This window comes from Sciurus vulgaris, assembly GCF_902686455.1.
Source record: "Sciurus vulgaris genome assembly, chromosome: 6".
In the NCBI taxonomy this organism is placed as follows: Eukaryota; Metazoa; Chordata; class Mammalia; order Rodentia; family Sciuridae; genus Sciurus; species Sciurus vulgaris.
Window position 1 is genome coordinate 44,694,705 of NC_136466.1, and position 20,319 is coordinate 44,715,023.

General features: G+C 37.5%; 1 protein-coding gene across 1 annotated transcript in view; it reads right to left on the reverse strand.

Annotated features, from left to right (window-relative positions):
* The window catches only part of LOC306663536 (E3 ubiquitin-protein ligase TRIM36-like), a 33,078-nt gene extending 17,777 nt beyond the window's left edge, over positions 1-15,301 (reverse strand). Inside the window, 4 exon segments of the mRNA XM_079143888.1 lie at positions 1,482-1,628; positions 3,849-4,174; positions 12,481-12,715; positions 15,014-15,301. Of these exon segments, the coding sequence (XP_079000014.1) occupies positions 1,482-1,628; positions 3,849-4,174; positions 12,481-12,715; positions 15,014-15,040 (735 nt within the window). The 5' untranslated portion in view covers positions 15,041-15,301.
* Positions 15,302-20,319: the final 5,018 nt, after the last annotated feature.

Genomic DNA, 20,319 nt, shown 5'->3' on the forward strand with positions numbered 1-20,319 from the left:
TCTCCCATGAGTATAGATGATGCTGGGAGTATAGGAAGCCCATGTCCATAAGGCTTAACACTGAAAAAGAGAGAACTGTAAAGAGATGTACAAAGCAGAGTACAATCAACTTGAATGTTTGAGGATACTGCCAGGGGACAGGGAAAATATGACCCAAAAGGATCAGACAGGGAACAATTCCAGGAACTCACACAAGGCTGGGAGTAGTGCCTATTCCCTACCAGCCAGACAAAAAAATTACAATTAAAAACCTTCAAAATTATAGGACATCAGAAATGGTAACCAAAGTCTCTTACCTCCATAATCAAGTAAAATTAGCCCTAGAACTAAATTCCATTCTGTCCTGCCTAACAAAGTTTAAAAGCAAGACCCCAAATAGTTTCTAAGTAACTTAATCACATACCTAGTGAAAATTCAAGAATATATGAGGCTGGGGACGTTAGCTCAGTGGTCAAGCACTTGCCTATAATGTACAAGGCCACCCCCAGCACCCCTCCCTGCCACACACCACAAGGACTATTTTAGGAGTACAAAAAGATCCAACATCAAGGTAAGATTTACAATACCTGGCAGCAAATCAAAAATTACTAGGCAAGCAAAGGGAAATATGAAGTATAATGAGAAAAATCAAAATTAGCCTAGTCATAATGGAAGTGAAAGAATTAGTAAACAAAAAGAATAAAAGTTTACCTGTTTTCCACATGTTCAAAGACAACAGAGGGAATACTGAGCATGACACAGATATAAAATACAAAATATAAAACGTATATATATGCAATTAGATATAGATTAAAAAAAATACATATTGTTAAAGACCAAAAGGAAATAATTAAAATAGGTGGTAAGTTCATAGATGAATTAATTCCTCTTTAATATAATGCTTAAAGGAAAAAAGAATTTAAAAAGTACGATTACACCACTGTCTACTTTGCCACTGATCAAACTTTTCAAGTTTTATAAGGGTCATGTATAAAGTTAATAGGAAGTAATTTAATCTTAGCTAGTAAGGATCCCAAATGGAATAAACCAAAATTTATGACAAATTCTAAGGGTAAGAAATAAGACTCTGGGGCTGGGGATATAGCTCAGTTGGTAGAGCAAGGCCCTGGGTTCAATTCCCCACCACCAAAAAAAAAAAGAAATAAGAAGCAAGTTTCTTATAATAGATACAGTCCTTCAGGGTGTGTCATTCCCATGTACACACTTGGCATCACAGGCTTTGGGTTCATTTGGGGATCATAACAGTGTCCTGCATCCTCCCATCTCCCTCAGAGTTCAAAACCAGCATGTAGGCTTTAACTTGTATTGCACAAAGTCCCTCAGAAACACTGTCAGTCGATAGATTATTAAGTAACACTTTACATTGTTAACTCATTTCTGTAAAATGGATCACTTTCAAGCCATGATTTCATAAATAAAAACTTAAAGACATAAAGTAAGTTACAAAGAATCAAAATTCCAAAACAATAAACAAGTCCTACCTTTAAGGTTTTGTAGGCACTGCTCATGGTGGTTACACGGTGGTTGGAATGATTACCACCCAACTTACAAAGATGACAAACTGGCCTCCTACATAATTCACAGTACATGTTTATTCTCTCCGTTTCATGTTCTGGGCACATTAAAATCTATTGAGTAAGGAATAAAAGCATGATTAAGCATCTAGGTTTCAAGTCATCTGATGAAGCCCCAAATACAAACATTTTCATTATAAATTCAGTAAAGAGTCACTTAAATGAATAAAAAATATTAAAAAATAAAAATTTTCTGAATTAGAATTACCATTTTTCAGTTTTAATGTATAGATTTTTTTTCTCCTAAATGTGGTGATAAGAAAGTGAAAGTTTCATTCCTAGCAGACTCAAGTAGAAAGATTAACCAATCTAGAAAGGCCCTCTGACCACACAGACCAGGTAATTCTTAATGATCTTGATGGATATTTCTGTAAGATACCAGAACAACTTATGAGAATCTACAGTCTTGACCACCCCTTCAAGAAGTCTGTTGCTAAGAGAATCTTGGAACACATTATGATGTAAGCTTCCAATGTGTTAGCTTTTATAAATTAATTACAACCACACTGACTAACTGTGGTTTTCTACACAGTTCTACATTTTTATTTACTCTGTAAATTATCATTGTAGATACATTTGAAATTTTGTGTAAAATAATTGTTTTCATTTCAAACAAGAGAATTTTTTAGTATGTTAATGAAATTAAAAAGTTGTTTTATGATTCCAAGAGACTGGATTTTAGCCAACTAAAATTTGTCTGATAACTTATAAGTATTTAAGAAAAATAGTACAAGATGAAAAATCCTATAACCAATATAAGTTCAGGAGAAAAGCAGTAGAAAATATCTCAAGCTTTTCAGAATGTCCAAATTCCTATAGTCTCAAAATCATTACATGTAAAGTAAAATACAAAGTTTGGCTTTCTACAAGAAATTATCAAAAAAAAAAAAACCTGAAAGTTAAATGCGAATACTCTATAGCACAAGGGATCCCTTTTAGAATTATACTATGTTAAATAATACACTTACAATGGGAAAAAATACTTTTTCAATATAACCTTATTTATATTTCTCTGGTTCTTTCTTATCAACATTTCAGTATTTTTGTAAATAGAAGTATAAGAATAATTTATGCTCAAAACTTCATGAAATCAATTCATAAAAACTCAAGCCTAATATAATTCATTGAATAATCATAGGTCTTTTCATGATAGAATAGTATTAACTGATTCAATTAATCTTTTAAAAGAAACATTAAAACACCAGATTGAAGTCATAAATTTTTAAGAATCAATGACCTTGAGCATTTAAAATGAGATGAACATAAATAGCTATTTGATAAATTTATTGCCAGACTGAGATAGTTTGAGAAGAGTCATTCAAAATTCGAGTGTAGATTGTTTTTGCTTTACTCTACCAGTCCTACATTATTTAAGAAACAGTTCATAGTTTCAAGATAACTTTGGATATTTTTCCTCTTTTAATATAAATTAAAGGCCTTACACTTAAGAATGAAATTATACTTTCAGATTCTTACAAGTTACTAAGTTGTAAGAAATAAAAACTTTAAAAGAATTAATTATAATTTTTAAAAATCCATATAAATCTGAAAGTGAAGATAACCAAAAATCATTCTGCTTTTTAGTCATATAGCAGGGCAAATGACAATACACAAGGTTCTTGTGAGCATTATTAAACAAATTGCCCAGAATTCTTAAAAATTGAATATTCTACCTGAGATATTATAAAAACATTATATCATAGCTTCAGAATATTAAGAATACCCAAAGTTGCAATTGTCCTTTATTTATTCATAGTACAATTTAAGTTAGCTAAAACCATCAGAAAAATGTGTTTCCCAAGCAAATCTTGCAGGCAATTATGAGTTTATCACACTAAAGCATAAAGTTTCTTAAAACATTCCAATCACATGGGCTGGGGTTATATAGCTCAGTGGTAGAGCACGTGCCTATCACGTGTGAGGCACTGGGTTCAATCCTCAGCACCACATATAAGTAAATAAAATAATAAAGGTCCATCAACAACTAAAAAACCATTAAAACAAAAAAAATTTCTAATCACAGAGATACTCTTTCTCCTATTACTCAGACTTATTAGTATGAAGACTTATGGTATAGGATTACACTGGATTATAATAGAATGAAACCCAAGTTCTGCCTTCTGAGCTAGGGATTTTTAGCCCCATACTCTGCAAATAAAACGACTAGGTCTTAGATTCTTGTATTACTCCAACTTTTAATGTAATTTTCTTTCTGTCAAGTTCTAGACTCACAATAACCTCTTTTGTAACATTAAGTATTACATTCTAACTTACCTTGGGTCTAAAGTTAGTGGTGGGGCCCACATACTCATGCTGAGCTTTTACCGTTCCCCAAGGATGATAAATTTTGAAGCATTCATTGCAGTAGCTTGCACTACAGTCCATGCAACTTTTTGTGGATTCTTGAGGTGGTGGTTTACAAAGGTCACACATAATGGCTGTAGCTGCCCTAGCTGCCTGCCGGTATCTCTCAACAATAGTTTCCAAAGTGAAATTTCGAAACAGACCATTGATTCCTCGTTCTCCAAGATCCACATTATGTTCACAGCCAGGGCAAGGGAAAGTAGTTGTCCTAGGTGTCAATGAATTGCGCTTCCAGCCTGTGTAATTATTAAGTCCTTGTTAGTTACATCAAGTAGGAAAATGATTAAAATGAAGAAAAGAGGAGCATGTTTTAGAAAACTGTATCTACAAATCTAGTCCAAAAGCATAGATACCCACAGTGGTTCCATTTGAGTTGATTTGCATTCTTTTCTAAAAACTATTTTTTCTTGGGTATGCAAAAGACAAACTCAACTTATTAAATAGTTATCACATCAAATAGAAAGGAAAATACTGTAGAGTAAATCCCATATAAAACCCATATTAAAGAAATACAGACAAAGATAAAAACATATAATACAATACTACATGGACATCAGGATCTTGTAAAATTACATAATTAACATTTATAGTTATTTTATGTACCATATCCAAAGGCATTTAAATGAACACAGTCTTAGCTGACTGGGAGGAAATGCGTGGATGCCAAAAAGAGAAGAGGTCTTTAAGCCAAGGTCTGTGAATAGTCTCCCAGGCAGATCCATGAACTACTTGATAACTCTATGTAAAATCTGTCCATCCATCTATTTATATATATATGATTCAACAATCTATAATTTTTATCATATTCTCAAAGGATATATGATCACAAAAAATTTAAGAACTACTACAATAGAAGGTTTCCCACTGTAGTATTGTTTTATCTAGAAAAATTCAGAAGGCAAGATCATTAGTTAAGGTGCAATCTATAGAAGAGTGAAAAACCTCACTCATACACCTAGAATGTTTGTAACGTTAAGAGTGACTAACCATTTATTATCTTCTTATGACCTGCAACAAAGAATCATTAAGATTACTTATTGGTTATAAATATAATACAATTATATTACAAATAGTTTTATAATATAAAACACCATTTTTTGTTCAGTATTATCATCCTGATTTTTAAAAAATCAAGAAACCAAGGCATGACAGTCCTTACCCACAAGTAGTTTACAGGAATTCAGTTGTCCAATTGAACATAGGTGCATGCACACCACATTTCTTCCTCTCATTTAAGAACCTATTCTTAAAGTATGTAAGCTTGATTCCCCACAAATAACTCAATATAAACACAAGCTTCTTAATTTATACCTCCTTACATACTACAACATATACAGAACCAAAAATGAATGGTTAAACTCAGTCTATCATATTTAATGTCTATATTAATATTGCCTCTTGCACATGACTATGCTTACTCTCTTGATGCCTGGCATGATATCACTATATGTAAAATATAACAATCAGCCCACAATAATACTTATTTGAAGTGACTTTATAACATGCTAAAATGGCATTAGGGTCCCAAAAGCTAATTACATGACAAACATGCAGAATATTTTAATATCTCTAAAGATATTTTTACTTTAATGCATATGAAAACATATGCATTTTATATCTCATAAAAATTTGAAATTTCCACCCAAATATATATTCTTGTAATAATTCTAAAAACATGCAATACAGTCCAGGATGTTTCACACCACAGCAGGCATATATGAAATAAGCAGCAAAGCTGTTTTTAAAACACATGCCAATGAAATTTTCATTTAGTTAAAATACAAACTGAACAACTCTGGAAGAGGTATAGTGCCAGTGGTCAAGTTTTAACAAATGGAAATCACAATTGCATGCTTCCCACACATGAACAGGTGATGGCAATTTAAATGAATGAATAACTGATCTCAACAATGTTTTTTTTTTTTTTTTAAAAAAAAAGCTATTATTGATTTTATGAAGGTTGTGATCAATTAAGTAATGAGACAAAACAAAAATCATGACAACAAAATCATGCTTTAACACGTATACTGGTGATACTCAAGATTTTGGTCATGTTTAGAAATTTCAAAAAAGATGTTTCATACCTTTTCTGTATACCTCTGTTAACTTGTTTCTTACAGTCATAAATAAAGGGGTAAAGGCATCACATTGGACTTCTTAATCAGGTAAATATAAACCAAGACATAAGTATTTTTAACCTAACTTATTTGAATAGCATATGTTGGGCTATTATTCTGTGTAGGTGTTGAAAGGCTCTCAAATTCTTCTTATGAATGCTGAAGAACTTACATTTTATTTTCATCAGTCCTATAATTCTAACCATTGTTTTCATAAAAGCAATGTATATTTAGGGCAAAAAGGTAAACAGGACAGATTCAAGGATATTCTGGGGAAGTAACTTAATGAAAAAATTAAAACTGTGGAACTAAGAATACAATGTAATACAGAGTCAACTTTCAACTTCTATAGCTATGCTATCTACAACAGTAGTGATTAACCAATGTGGCTATTTAAATTCAGTTAAATAAAATTTAAAATTCAGTTCTCTGGTTGCATGAGTTACAGTTTCAAATACTTAAGAGCCCTAGGGCCTAGTGGCTACCAGATAGCATGGTGCAGGGTTGAAACATTTCCATTATCATAAAAAGTTCTAATGAATAATACTGCTTTATGAATGATATAATGAAGAAAACTAATGATGGCTTGCAAGGGTAAGGAAGTAATGTAGACCAAGCAATAGTCAATTTGTGGGACCACAATTATTTGAAAATTATATTAATACTATCAATTTGCAAATCTAGCCTTTTCCCTATATATCTTCACTTCAAACACCAATTAAATAGTAAGCAAACTGCTTTATAGCAAATTCTCCAAAACAGTCAACTTTTAGTCATATATTTTACCATTTAAATGTCAAAGAGAAAATAAAGTATTTCAAAATAAAAGAGTCAATTCATAACAAGTTCCAATTTTCTACTAGTTACCATCTTCTTCTATATTCTGGCAGCAAATAACTTCTCTCTGTTACACCTGGACAACTGATGGACTACTACTCCCCACAATGGACATTCATGTTGGGCTTTCTTGTGTTTGCCAATGAGCTGGTACCTTGCACTGCAATGGTAATGTTTCTTTTGGCATATTCTGACCATCTGATGCCCATGTGTTACATTTACTCTTTGAATAATATATTAGCATTCTTCAACTTGCAAAAACTATTTTTTCTCAGCTAACTTCTGAATCAAAAACAGGTAATAAGAAATAAACATTTTAAGCTGAAGTACAATGGTGACACCTATAATCCCAGCAGTCAGGAGGCTGAGGCAGAGGATCGCAAGTTCAAGGCTGGCCTCAGCAACTTAGCAGAACGCTCAGCAACTAAGTGAGATCCTGTCTCATAATAAAAAATAAAAAGGACTAGGAATGAAGCTCAGTGGTAAAGTTCCCCTTAGGCTCCATCCCTAGTACCAAAATAAAAGAAAAGAAATAATTTATTTTAGGACAACTGTTCCTTTCTCTCCTAGTTACTAAATTTCAACATTTAAAATTGTCAGAAACTCAGTAAAACACACTAAAGAATGACATGTGACTTCTAGAAGTGGCTCTAAAACTTAAAATCAAGAGATGCAAAGGGTGGCAAGAAAACAGAAAAGGGATAACATTTCAGGTCTTTCTTATTCTCCAATGAGCAAGAGGGTACCACCAGCATTTCACAAGAAAAGTAGTCCATTTTACTTTAAAGGTCAACTGGAATTAAAAAAAAAATTGATAGGTTGGGTCCATCTTTCACACAGAATAGTTCAAAAAGCCTAAAAGGAGGGTACATTATTTACCCACAAGTGGGTAAAGACCTCAGAGTTAAAACCCTAATGCCAAATATGTTAAAAACATTAACCTATAAAGACAGCATATGCATATAACAAGCAACAATTGTTATTAACTGCAAAAAATGATCAATGAGTTTAATTAAAATTTCCAATACAAGAGAAAAGTACTGGCTTATTTACCTTCCCCAATGTTGCTATATTAAGCTTTGTTTCCACTAAGTAAATGTAAGGAATGTTCAGTTACCATATATTAAAAAAACAAGCAAAGGTAATACATATTTCTTCAAAAATGTCTTATGTACACTGACAAAATGCAAGCACTAATAATCAGTGCTCCCCTTCAAAACATCAGAACTTGCTTTAAAATTTAATCCTGTGACCTTTAAGTCATCTCAGTCCAATTGTTCACTTTCTACATAATTTTGAAGACTTGACCACTGATGTTTAAGAACCTTATATATACACAAGATAACAATCTAAATCTAACACTACTACTGCCTGCGGCCACAAAAGCAATAAAGCATTTTCTACTACCTCTCCACCCAAAGATCTCCGTTGTGGAAGCTGTGAACAATGAACAGAAAGCTGGATTTAGAATTTAATTTCAAAGAGAAGATTCCAACTTGTTAACAAAAGATAAAGCAGTAAACTGTGTCCCACACATAGTACAATTATTGAATTAACAGTAAAAATGTGTTTTTCCCAGTACACATGGCATTTATGAAGCCAGCAATATAAACATTCAAGCTAATGGAATTCAGAATTCATCATTGTTGGTGCAAGTGCTTAAGAGACCTATGCTTTGTCCTATAGATTTGTATTTTTAAACAATCCTATTTCTGGTAACAGAAAAAAAAGTCAAAATCAATTCTCAGTTTGTTTTTTTACTGATCTAAAAGCTATAAATAAATAATTACTGAAACTGGGTATATTTTCTATAAATATAACATTACTAGAACTGAGTATATTTTTTTCCATTTTTTATTTCAGGAAAATTAAAATAGGGAAAACTTGCTCATATATGATTAGAAGCATGAGGCAATACAGCTCTTTTACATAATATGCAATTGTGTTATACATACAAACTTTACACTCCTTTGAAGGAACTCTTTATTTTAAAACTCTATCAAGCGTCTAAGGCTACATTATCCAAATGAAATACAGGAGCCAAAATCAAAATATAGGTAATTTTAAATTTTCCAGTTGACACATTAAAAAAAGTAACAAGTGAAATTAATTTTGATAATGTTATTTAATCCACTATATTCAAAGTACTATCACTTCAAAATGTAATCAATATAAATATTTTAGTTTTTATCCTAAGTCTTTAAAATTCATTTTCTACTTACAGCACATCTCACTTCAAACTAGCCATATTTCAAGCACTCAACAGCTGCATGTTGCTAGTGGCTACTCCACTGGACAGCCAAATCTAATCCTTTATTAAAACAATGGCAAAAATATTTTTTAGAATTCTATTCTTCCCATCCTAATACCTGTGAATAATGTTTGTTTTCCTTCTCAAGTATGTATAACTGATAAAAATAAAGAAAAAGCCTGTCAGTAAAAGAGGTGGTTAGTGACACTACTGACCCATGAATCCACAAATCTACAAAAAGAAAAACTGCAGACAAATGTCCAAACGGAGGGTAAGTAACAGTACATCAGTAATACAATGAGTTCCATTAGTTTAAACCTGATGATCATATGATCATGTGGAGGACAATCCTAAAATTTATATTTATTGATACAAACCTCCAGGAATGATTACCACATTTGGGGCATTCTTACCTTTTAGGTCCTCTTCATGTATCTGTTCAATTACTCAGTATGTGTGCTTGACAAAGGATTATGCTCTAAATCTGGTATCCCTTGTGAAGCTTTGTGCAATGCGAGGCTATTTATTACACCTTTTCAGAAGTACAGGTCTATTTTATTCATCCCTATTTGGCATTTTCCCCCTTCAGCGTTTAGTCTTATCTGGCAACCAGTGAGGACTCAAATATTTGTTGATTGAATGAGTACAGTTGGTATTAGATAAGACACAGAACTTCAGTGCTAGAGAAATCTGGCAGATCAATGACAGAAGTTGCTCAGTACACTACCCAAAGCAGAATCCCCCTCTACAATATTAGCAGATATTGGTCACCTGTACATTATTTAAAATAAAGACTACATACACTGATGACCCAAAAGCTGGAGGAGGCAGAGTGAAAGACACGTTTTAGCAGTCTTGCCCTATGTTGAGCCGGCATGGCGTTCTTAAACAATTTGAATTAACTGCCAATATTTTCAATTAAAAACCATTACCAGGTTTGTGACAAAATAGTAAATCTGACAATTTGGTGCCCTCAATCCCACATAATTCATTTGGTGCCAAGTAGCTTCTGCCCTCTCTAATGAATGAGGCAACCATCCTAATCCCCATAGTCCCCCATGGTCCACTGTCGCCAACAGGGAGGTCTAGAATCAATTGGCTGCTGGTTTTCTTACAGTAGTTGAGTTAGTGGGAAAATGCATTATTCATCTTTGCATCTATACCAAAAAAGTAAAATGAAGAAAGGTTCTGTATTTATTATGCGTGTAACCTAAAAATTAACACCTGATTTAAGTACTTCTAGTGACAGGGTCAGATATGATTAAGCAGCCCACTCACTCTCATGGCCATCACAGTCTACAGTCATCCTTTTCCATGTCAAACACTCTTATCTCCTGTAATTATTCTTTACAGAAGTTTTCAAACTCCTCACCATCCTAACTCACTCGTCAGGATATAACCCATCTTCTTTATATAAGAGAGGGGAATACCTCAGTAACTATTTTTAACTTAGCACAAATATGGTAGAAATGAATTCTTGTTCCACAGTGGGATATATGGAATGGAGCGATTGTTTTGGAAAAACGCCACTATTATTGCATTATTATTTATTTTTTACTATGCTGTGCTTTCTGTATGAATATTGTAGCAGAGGTTTGTCATTTAGCATCCATTCAAATATTAAACACCTACAGAGTACTCTGTTCCTAAAAACATCTAGATATTAAAAGCCCACATAAAATGCAAGATTTCATGAAATATGAGTGCAACCAATTTTTTAGGTAGAAATACTCTACTTAATTGTCTGTGCTGAGTATTGATATACAAAATTAAATTTTGAATGGTCTATCAGGCAAGGATCCCCCAACCAGCCAATGAAAATCTATCATTAGAGCTGGGCGTGGTGGCACAAGCCTGTAATCTGGGGGGCCTGGGAGGCTGAGGCAGGAAGATCACGGGATCAAAGCCAGCCTCAGCAAAAGTGAGGTGCTAAGCAATTCACTGAGACACTGTCTCTAAATAAAATACAAAATAAGGCTGGGAATGTGGCTCAGTGGTTGAGTGCCCCAGTTCAATCCCCAGTACCCCCTACCAAAATAAAGAAAATCTATAATTAGAATATCAAGTTTTATCTGTTGTGATAACTGTCTTTTTCCCTTCCTCAGTGTGCCTGATTTATAGTCAGGAGGAAAACATAAATGTAAAGACTTTACAAAGAACACAATCCTCTCTGTGTTCATCGTCCCTGCCATCTCGCATTTGCTAAATGCTCCTTTATTGGTATACTCATACAATTTTTATATGTGTAAAATATCTTCCAAGTAATTAGTAATTCAAATTTAAAGAAAAACACATTTTCAACATAGCATAGTATCACCCTTAAAGGAAAATTATCCACTCTGATGGAACACAGATATAAATACCACACAAGAAGACTCCATATTTTAGGGTTGAGCCAAAAAAAGATGATAGTCCTTAAAATGCAACTTAGAGAAAAATATCCTTCTCTGAAAAAAAAAATGTTTACATGATTAAAAGGTTACTCCTATACTACAAGAGAAAGAAACACACAGAGGATTGAACTTAAAATCTCAAGGTTCAAATTGGGCAGAGCTGAAGCTCTGAAGTCTGGAATTTATGGCCACTCACGTACTACATGTTTACCTGGAGGATGTGGTGTTTTTAACCCCTTGGTACTGACTTTTGTACTAAGAATTTCAGCATCTCCAGTGATTTTAAATTAATTCTGTAATATATTAATCCTGCAATAGCTGTCTATTAGTACCACTATCTCAATAGGAAACAATTGAAATGTTGGTAATATAATAAAGGTAAAATATATGTGCTCTATCATATCAGATCTACTTCTATACATTGTTACAGAATTATACTATTTGTGATGTTCAAAATTCTTATTTTAAAAAAGTGGATTAAAAATGGCTAAAGAAAATAAAACTTTCATATGATACCAAATAATTTGTCTATAAAAAGTTTTCCAGGACTAACCATTATGTAGTTCCCTTTTTAATTCTGCAGTATTTATTTGGTTATTACATATATGAATATTTCTCTAATAAGTATCTCACTAGTTCGTTATTTATCATATCAAGGATACCACAGGGTCAGCACATCCCCTAAAACACAGACACAGTTAATAAGAGGTTTATCACAAAGTTAGTGTTCAATATCCAACATATGCTTTAAGTGCATATCAAAACACAAGAATTCATTCTCACATTTTAATTGGGGGTAATCCATTATTAATTATAGTTTTAATTTATCCACCTGGAAAAATTAAAATACAAAATGATGAAAACAATTTTATTTACACAGTTATACCTAAACATATATCTATAAGTTCCTCATACCAGCCCCAACCCAAGGTCCTGCCACATACCTGGTCTGTTAATTCTGTCAATTTTATCCATGCTAGGAGAGGGAAGCCGAAGTCGAGGACTGCTCTGATTGGAGTTGTCTGATCCCACATCATTGAATGAATCATCAAGAGTCAGTAAGAGTTCTTTTACACATTTATGACAGATACTATGTTGACAAGGGAGAATCAGTGGGTGGGTAAACAACTCCTTGCATGCTGGGCAAATGAGCTCTCTTTCGATATTCTTAATAGTCACCTTAAAATGAAAAAAAAATCAGTCAAAAGCTCTTAGACAGCAATATATTAACATGCTTATAGCCTCTTGTAGAAAGGCATGTGGTTTAAGAGAATTAAGAGACTTTTTTAAAATCTGAAGCTCCCTCAGATGCCATCAACCTCCCTTCAAGATCGTTAGCTCAGAACTGAGAATCCAATATGGCAGGCATCTGTAATTCCAGTTACTGGGGAGGTTAAGGCAAGAGAATCTCAAATTCAAATCTGGCCTGGGAAATGTAGTAAGAACCTGTCCCCCCCCCCAAAAAAAAAGAAAAAAAAAAAAGGCCTGGATACTAGCTCAACAGTAGAGCACTTCCCTAGTACATGTGAGAGCCTGGGTTAATCCCCAGTAATGGAAAAAAAAAAAAAAGATCAGACATGAGACAAAAAGATGAAAGTATAAGAGGAAAAGTTGGCAGAAAATATCAGGGGACCATAATATTCTATCAAAAACTAAAAAGTCATTCAAATCATCATGAATAACTCACTGATTTAGGACTTCAGTAATATTCTAAAAGTAATTACTTTAATAAAGTAGTTTAAATATAACACTAAGAACAGATTGTATTCCTACTTGGCACATTCAGTTTTGAGACTGCCAAATAACAAAAGCTGACAAAAATTAGGCTAGCCTGTATGTTCACAGAATCCTAGTTGAAATCTATTTACAAGCTGAATTATCAGCAATTTTGTGCATTAAATGACCATTTTTCATATGCTGTAATGCAGCTAAAATGCATGAGGCCCTCATGCTATATATCAAAGCTGTTACCATAAAAGCACTTAATGAATATTAAAAGGATGTAGAGGACTAAAAGGCACATTTAAGTGCTTCAATACTATAGGCTTCCATTATTTCTTTAAATGAGAAACATTTTAGATTCTTATACCTAAAGAAGTTGAACAAATCACACTGCTTTCCCTTCCTTGCCCTATGTGTTTCCTCAAATAACCTGAAATTCAAATGCTATGTATCTATTGTCAGCATCTCTGCAATTTAAATGACGTCCAACATTAAAGGACTCTTGAAATGAGAACCTCATTTCAATTCTTAACCTTACAATGATTTCAATTAGTAGAAATCCATGGAAAGTTAAAATTGGATTAATCCATGTATCTTTTTTAACATTTCTTTTTTTATTTGTTCTTCTCATATATACCTAACAATAGAGTGTATTTTGACATATATGCATGGAGTATAACTTACCTTAAACAAAAATGCATGCTAAACTATTTCCCTTAAAGTGTCACAAAGGATTTTAACAATCCTTAACGATTTATTAACACTACAGTCAACTGCTTTTATCACTGTCTTTCAACGTAGTTCTCTTGCTACATCACTGAAATATTTTCTAAAGGCCCATGTCAGGATTTTAATAAATCTGTAAATGAGATAACCACACCTACAATTCACACTAAAGATACAGGATATTCAGTTTATCTCATTACATAGAGAGTTTGACAATAACATGAAAGAAAATATTGCACTGAATGCCCAAAATTGATTTTCATACCCCATCTGTGTATAAAATAACTTGGTGAAGGTTTACTTCTCACTGGAAGAAGATCTAAAATCCATTTTTCTTGTACATGAACCATTCACTGTCTTGAACTTGGCTTTATAATCACAATAAAATAATTCTTACACAAAAGAAAAATTAAGTGTCCATTTTTTGTATTAAAGGGGAAACAATCTAAGAGAAATGTGATGTAGAGGCTCATTCGCTCTTCAAAGGTGTTCAATGAAAAACTTCGGAGTAAGTGTGTATACACGACTCCTAGACGGCTGCCAGGACTCCAGCAGGCCCCGCCCAGCAAGGAGGCAAAGCCAAAAAGCCTTCGCTCATTGCGGCAGCACCTGGATAGGGTCCGCCGGGGAGGCGGCGGGGACTCCAGAGCCCCAAGACGCTCCCAGACAAAGCGGGGCGGGTCACGCACCCAACTCCCTAAAGCAAATTCTCCAACCTGAATCCACTTAAAGAGCCCTGTTGGGATTCCCTGAGGTGCTTAGGTGGGCAATCACCAATCACCTACCCGCGCCCTCCACTGGGCCCAAGGGATGACAAGTCCCACCCGCCCAACGTGTTTAATAAAGGGCGGGGATGGCGGAACCAGTGCCCCGCGGGGCAGGCGAAGAGGAAGCGGGGCCACTACACGGAGCTCTCGCAGCTCCGGAGGAGAGACTCGCTCCCGGCTCGGGCGGAGGGCAGAGAAAGCCCCGGGGGTCCCCGCGCGCCGCCACCGAGGCGAGAGGCGGCTGCGCTCGGCCCCCACTCACCAGAGTCTCTGAAGCATCCCCCTCCATGGCAGCCTTCTGCCAGGTGTCATCAACGGCAGTCCAAACAGGCAGACTGGCGGCCCCAGGCAGGGTCTGGTGGGCGGGTCCCTGCGACGGTGGAGCCTCGGTTCAGAGCCGGAGGGCAAGCTGGTCAGCCGGATCCGGCCAGCGGACCGACGCGGCGAGGAAAAGCCGGGGCGGGCAGGCGAAAGCACAGGCGCGGGAGAGTCAGCTTTGCTCCCAGCGACGGCCCCGGGAAACCCGCCCCACGGCCGGCTGCGGCGGCGGCTCCTGCGGACTGCAGCTGGGCGAGCGGCCGCGCGGAGACCAGGGCGGGGCGCCGCGGGGGCGGGGCCGGGGCGGGCCGGGGCGGGGCCGTCGCCCAGGCAACAGCGCCCGCCGCACAAAGAGGGCGGGGCGGCAGGCAGCGGAGCGCCCGGGACGGCGGGGGCCCGGGGCCAGCGTGGGTGTGGCTCCGCGTGGGGTCCCGGCGTTCTCCGCCGTCACCCCTCCCGCTCCTTGGCCCCTCACTCCCACCCAGGCCGCGGCTCATTGCCCCCTCGGGGGTAGGAAGCTTCGAGGGGCGGAAGTGAGGGCGGTGGAGCGGAGGGCGGCGCCGGGGCGGGGCCCGGGTGGCGCGGTCCCGCTGTGCTGCGGCAGGATGCAGCCGCCGCATCCCTCGCCACCCGCGTCGGCGCGCCCCTTGGTGCTTCACTTTACTTTCCCCGCGGGCTTTCCCAGAGCGCGGTTCCAGACACTACAAACTAGCAGCACCCCCTGGCTCTGAACTGAGCAGAGGGGGCGAGGGCACCACAGAGCCGCGCTCCCGAGGTGCCCAGAGCGAGACCCCCCCACTCCCACCGCCACCGCCCGCAATGCCAGGCTTGGGGATTTACCCCCTTGGGTCTCCGTCCTCGCCCGACTCTTCTCGCTCTTTGGCGACTTGATTGGCTTCTCGTGGAACCTCACGTTCCCGCAGTGATGGATGAACACTGCTTTCTGCTGCTTCTTACCAGGGCGCGGTCCCGTCACGCACCACACGTTCCTGCCCAGTGGCAAGGAGACAGCCCGCGGGGTAGGAGTTCCGCTCCCGAGTGCTGCTCAAGAATTGAATTGAAGAGATAGGGGCAAGGGAGTGCCCCAAGCCCGCAACACCCCATATTTTTCTCCCCTAAGAATAGAGGGCAGAGGGTCCTGAGCTGCATGTGCACGCAGAGACTTAGTGGAGTTAGTTTCATCTGCCAGGATTCAGGCACGTTTCTTCTTGCTCGCAGGGAGAGTAAGTTAACCTGGGATTGTCGGAAACTATTATTAGATCACACCACTGCCTTTCCAGTTATTAGACTGAAAGAACCGGTGCCCTAAACTGGGTGAAGGGACCACAGAGCTGTAGAGACGCATCTCGTTTAGGTTTTGAAATGCTTCCCACTTTTAATTTCCTGTTTGGGAGAGGTCTCGGTGTGGCAAGTTCCGCTGTCTTCCCACAGCAGCGGTAGCCTCTTCTCCAACCCGGCAGCTAAATGACGGTAGTAGTGTAGAACTGAGAACAGCAAGGAACTACTGCAATTAGCTTTAATGGAATATCCTCAATTTACAGATGAGGGGCAGAGAGGATAAGCGCCTTTTCAAGCAAGACTGGGTTGTTCTGATTCGGATCCATGGCCGCAGGTGATAGACCCCAGAGGGCTTCTTTCTTCCCTAGGGTTCCCAAGAGTCCTAATCAACAGGGAAATGAGGAAAACGGCAAATGCCTGTGTTATTTGGGTACCTAAATCGTGCCCTATGCCACGAGCCTAAATAGATTTGTAAAGGCTCAACCATTGAAGTAATAAGACTTTTCTAATACTGAGCTTTGGGTTAAATAAGTCCCCACAGGTTGTAATTCCACATCAACACACCTGAATAGTGTTGTGGGTCCAAAAAATTACTAGTTGGCAGGGTAAAAGAGAGTAGACTGTTTCGTGAAATGAACCAAAGATAAACTTGTATAGACAATACAAAATAATTTTAAAGGCCTTCTGTTATGCAAATCAACTTCAAGGAAACAGTTTCACCTATTTAACAAGTTCAAAAAATTATGTTGAAACACTTGCCAAGGGCTGGGGAGATAGCTCAGTTGGTAGTGCTTGCCTGGTAAGCTACAAGTCCCTGGGTTCAATCCCCAGCACCACAAAAAAAAAAAAAAAAAAAAAAAAAAAAAACCTTACCAAACTAGGCACTTTCAAACTTTTTGTGACAGTGTAGATTGGTACAGCTTATTTGAAGGGAAATTTTGCAAAAATTTTTAACACATTTTTACAAAGTTATTTTTAGCTAAGATTTTCTTATTGCATGTGTACAAAAAAATATGCATACATACATAGATCTATTTGGGAACTTGTAGTAACTACTTATCTTCCATAATGTGTTTCCACACCTGGAAATACTATGCAGCAGTTAAAATGAATGTACTGATAATAAAGAATGCCTAAAATACAGTGTTTTTAAAATGTAAAGTCGTATGAATTCTATATGCTGCCACTCTTGACAAAAACATTCAGGCCGGCATATGTGCTTGTACAGACAGTTAAATAAAATAAGTGTCTCTAAAGCACAAAAAGTATTCACATTATGCAGAGAAGTAAGGGGATGGAGTCAGGAGTGCAGGGTTTAGTTTGGTATTTGCATTTTTAATGTGTGCATGGTTCGCTTCTAAAACATTTATGTAAAAACATCCTTTCTATTTAATGTATATACTTTTAAAAGCAAAAAACATGGAGGAGTACATTGGTAAGATGAGAGCAAATATGAAAATGACCATTTAAAACCTCCACTTCCCAGTTCCCTCATGGTTTCTATCTTGCTGGAACAGTCCATGCTTTCATCAACTTCTCTCAACTCCCACACAACCTAGTCTCCCACATACAAGCACCAAGACCCTTCCCAGTTCTTCAGTTAAAATTCTGTAAGTAAGTGTGTGTGTGTGTGTGTGTGTGTGTGTGTGTGTGTGTGTGTGTGTAATATCCTTTCCTCTTTCCTCTCTACCTCTGGTCAACCTTCAAATCATACTGTTTCTCCTCAGATTCTGTTCTTTCTCATCCTCCTGGCAAACTCCCCTGCCCAACCTGAGACTCCTCTCTGCATGCCTACAGTGCCACAGGCCATTAGGTATTTACAGTTGACTTCCTATATGGGCAATATTATCCTTGTGAGTTCAATCAGAAAGAGGCAGAATAAGCTATAGTGCTGGACCACAAGCAGCTTGGCTTGTGAATGTAAGGAGGAGAGGTATATATGTATGTGCATGTGTACACCAGCCCTGTTGGTGGCAGGGTTTACAGGGATGATAAACTTGCAATAACACAAAATAAGTCAGATAAAGGATAGAGGGCTGGGAATGCCATATTTTCTGTAGACATTAAAGCTTTTAAAGGCTTTTACAGAGAAATGATTGTCCCCTGACTTTTACAGAGAAATGGTTGTACCCTGGCACCTATCCCTTCCCAGTTAGGAATCCTAGCACCTTTTTTTCAATAGTTTCTTTTAAAATCTGGGTCAAAATTCATGAGAAGTTAGCCGAGCCCATTCCTATCACTCACCAAGTCCACAGACCTTCAACTCTTGAATTCGTTGTGATGTCTTGCACTTGTTGGTGTTACTCATTTGATCTTTCATAACAGAAGTGTGAACTGTCTTACATCTACCTTCTTCATGAAGTCCAAAAAGTCAACAAGCCCTTCTAGACCTCAAACATATATACACAACTCAGGTTTTGGTAAAACAGAGGCTCAGTACACATTCATTATTTGATTTTTAAAATACAAACTTGTTACTTGTAGGTTATATACTACTCATTAAGCTGACCTAGTCTCTTCACATATGAATTGTTTGAGATCAGACACTCTGTGTATCATTCTATTATATGTCCTTAGCAAGAAAGAGAAACAAAGTGATATGACCACATACCCCTACACCTTGGCCCTGCTGGGAACCCCCAGTCATTTTGCAACACTGGTATAAAATCAAGAGAGTCCTGGACTTCAGGGAAATAAGGTAAATAGAAATTAAGTAAATCACAGGGGCATACAGACTGTCCATACTGCTGGGAATTAGGAAGTTAAAGGTAAAGCCATAATGAATGGCGTCGTCTATCAATTATTGACCCAAGCCTCTGACATGCCAACTTACCAGTCATAAAGTGTTTCTATGGGAACAAAGTCAGGGGAGAGGAGTCCAGAGAGCCAGGAAGTTTAGATTTCCACTGCCTGGCCGACAGGTCCTGGGGGGCGTGCCTTTGGGGTAGTTTGTTCTTGCTGAGTGTAGCTTTCTCTCTGGTTCCTGATTGCTGAGGGGCTTTCCACTGCCACACTCTTCCTCCATGATGTTCTGCCTCACCTTGAGACCCAGAGTTATAGAGCTCACCATCTTTGGACAGAGACTTCTGAAATTGTGAGTGCCAAATAAACTTGTCCTTCTTTAATTGTTCTTGTCAGGTCTTTTGGTCACAGCAATAAAAATGTTGAATAAAGCATTGACAAAAGTGAAATTCAGTAGTCCTGTGGAGGGACTGGGAATGTAACCCAGTGGTAGAGTGTTCACCTGATATGCATGAGGCCCTGAGTTCCAACCCAGCACCGTAAGACAAAACAAAAAATTAGTCCTGTGGAAAACCAAGCAGGGAAAGGGGAGTAGAATGGGGGTGGACAGGTATAGTTGCAATAGAGTGGTTAGATGTTTCTTATAAAAAATGTGACATCTAAAAATAGACAAAAGTGGTGAGGGATTGTATGAATAGCAGGAATAGTAAGAGTGATATGAAGTGGCTTATACATTTTTAAAAGGATCACTCAGGTTTTCCAGTTGAGAATAGTAAGTAACAGGGCAAGGGCTTGAGAGAGAAATTATTATTGCTCCACCTTATCTGGTTCTCTTCTTCCTGGGCACTCACCAGTTAACATCCCATGCCTGTTAGTTAGCACTATGTGATTAGTCCCAGTCAAGGAAACCTGAGTACAAATTATGTATTAAGGTACTTATAGCTGTTAGGACTCCTCTAGGTTCTTTTTCTGCTGTAGTAACTTTAGAAACCATGTGCTCAGGTGGTGTCACAAAAAGAAGGGAACTTGTATCACCAGTGGAGGAAAGCCTTTACTGATCTACAGTGGATTTTGAAATAACAATAATAAATTGTGGTTAAGTTTACAAGTTTCAGAGTTTGTTAATAGCAGGACTTAGCTGTACAACTAATATAGGGCTAAAGAAGACAGACCTGTGAGTAAGCTAGTTAGGAGGTTGGTGGTGACTGGAGGTAGCAGAAGCTGAATCCT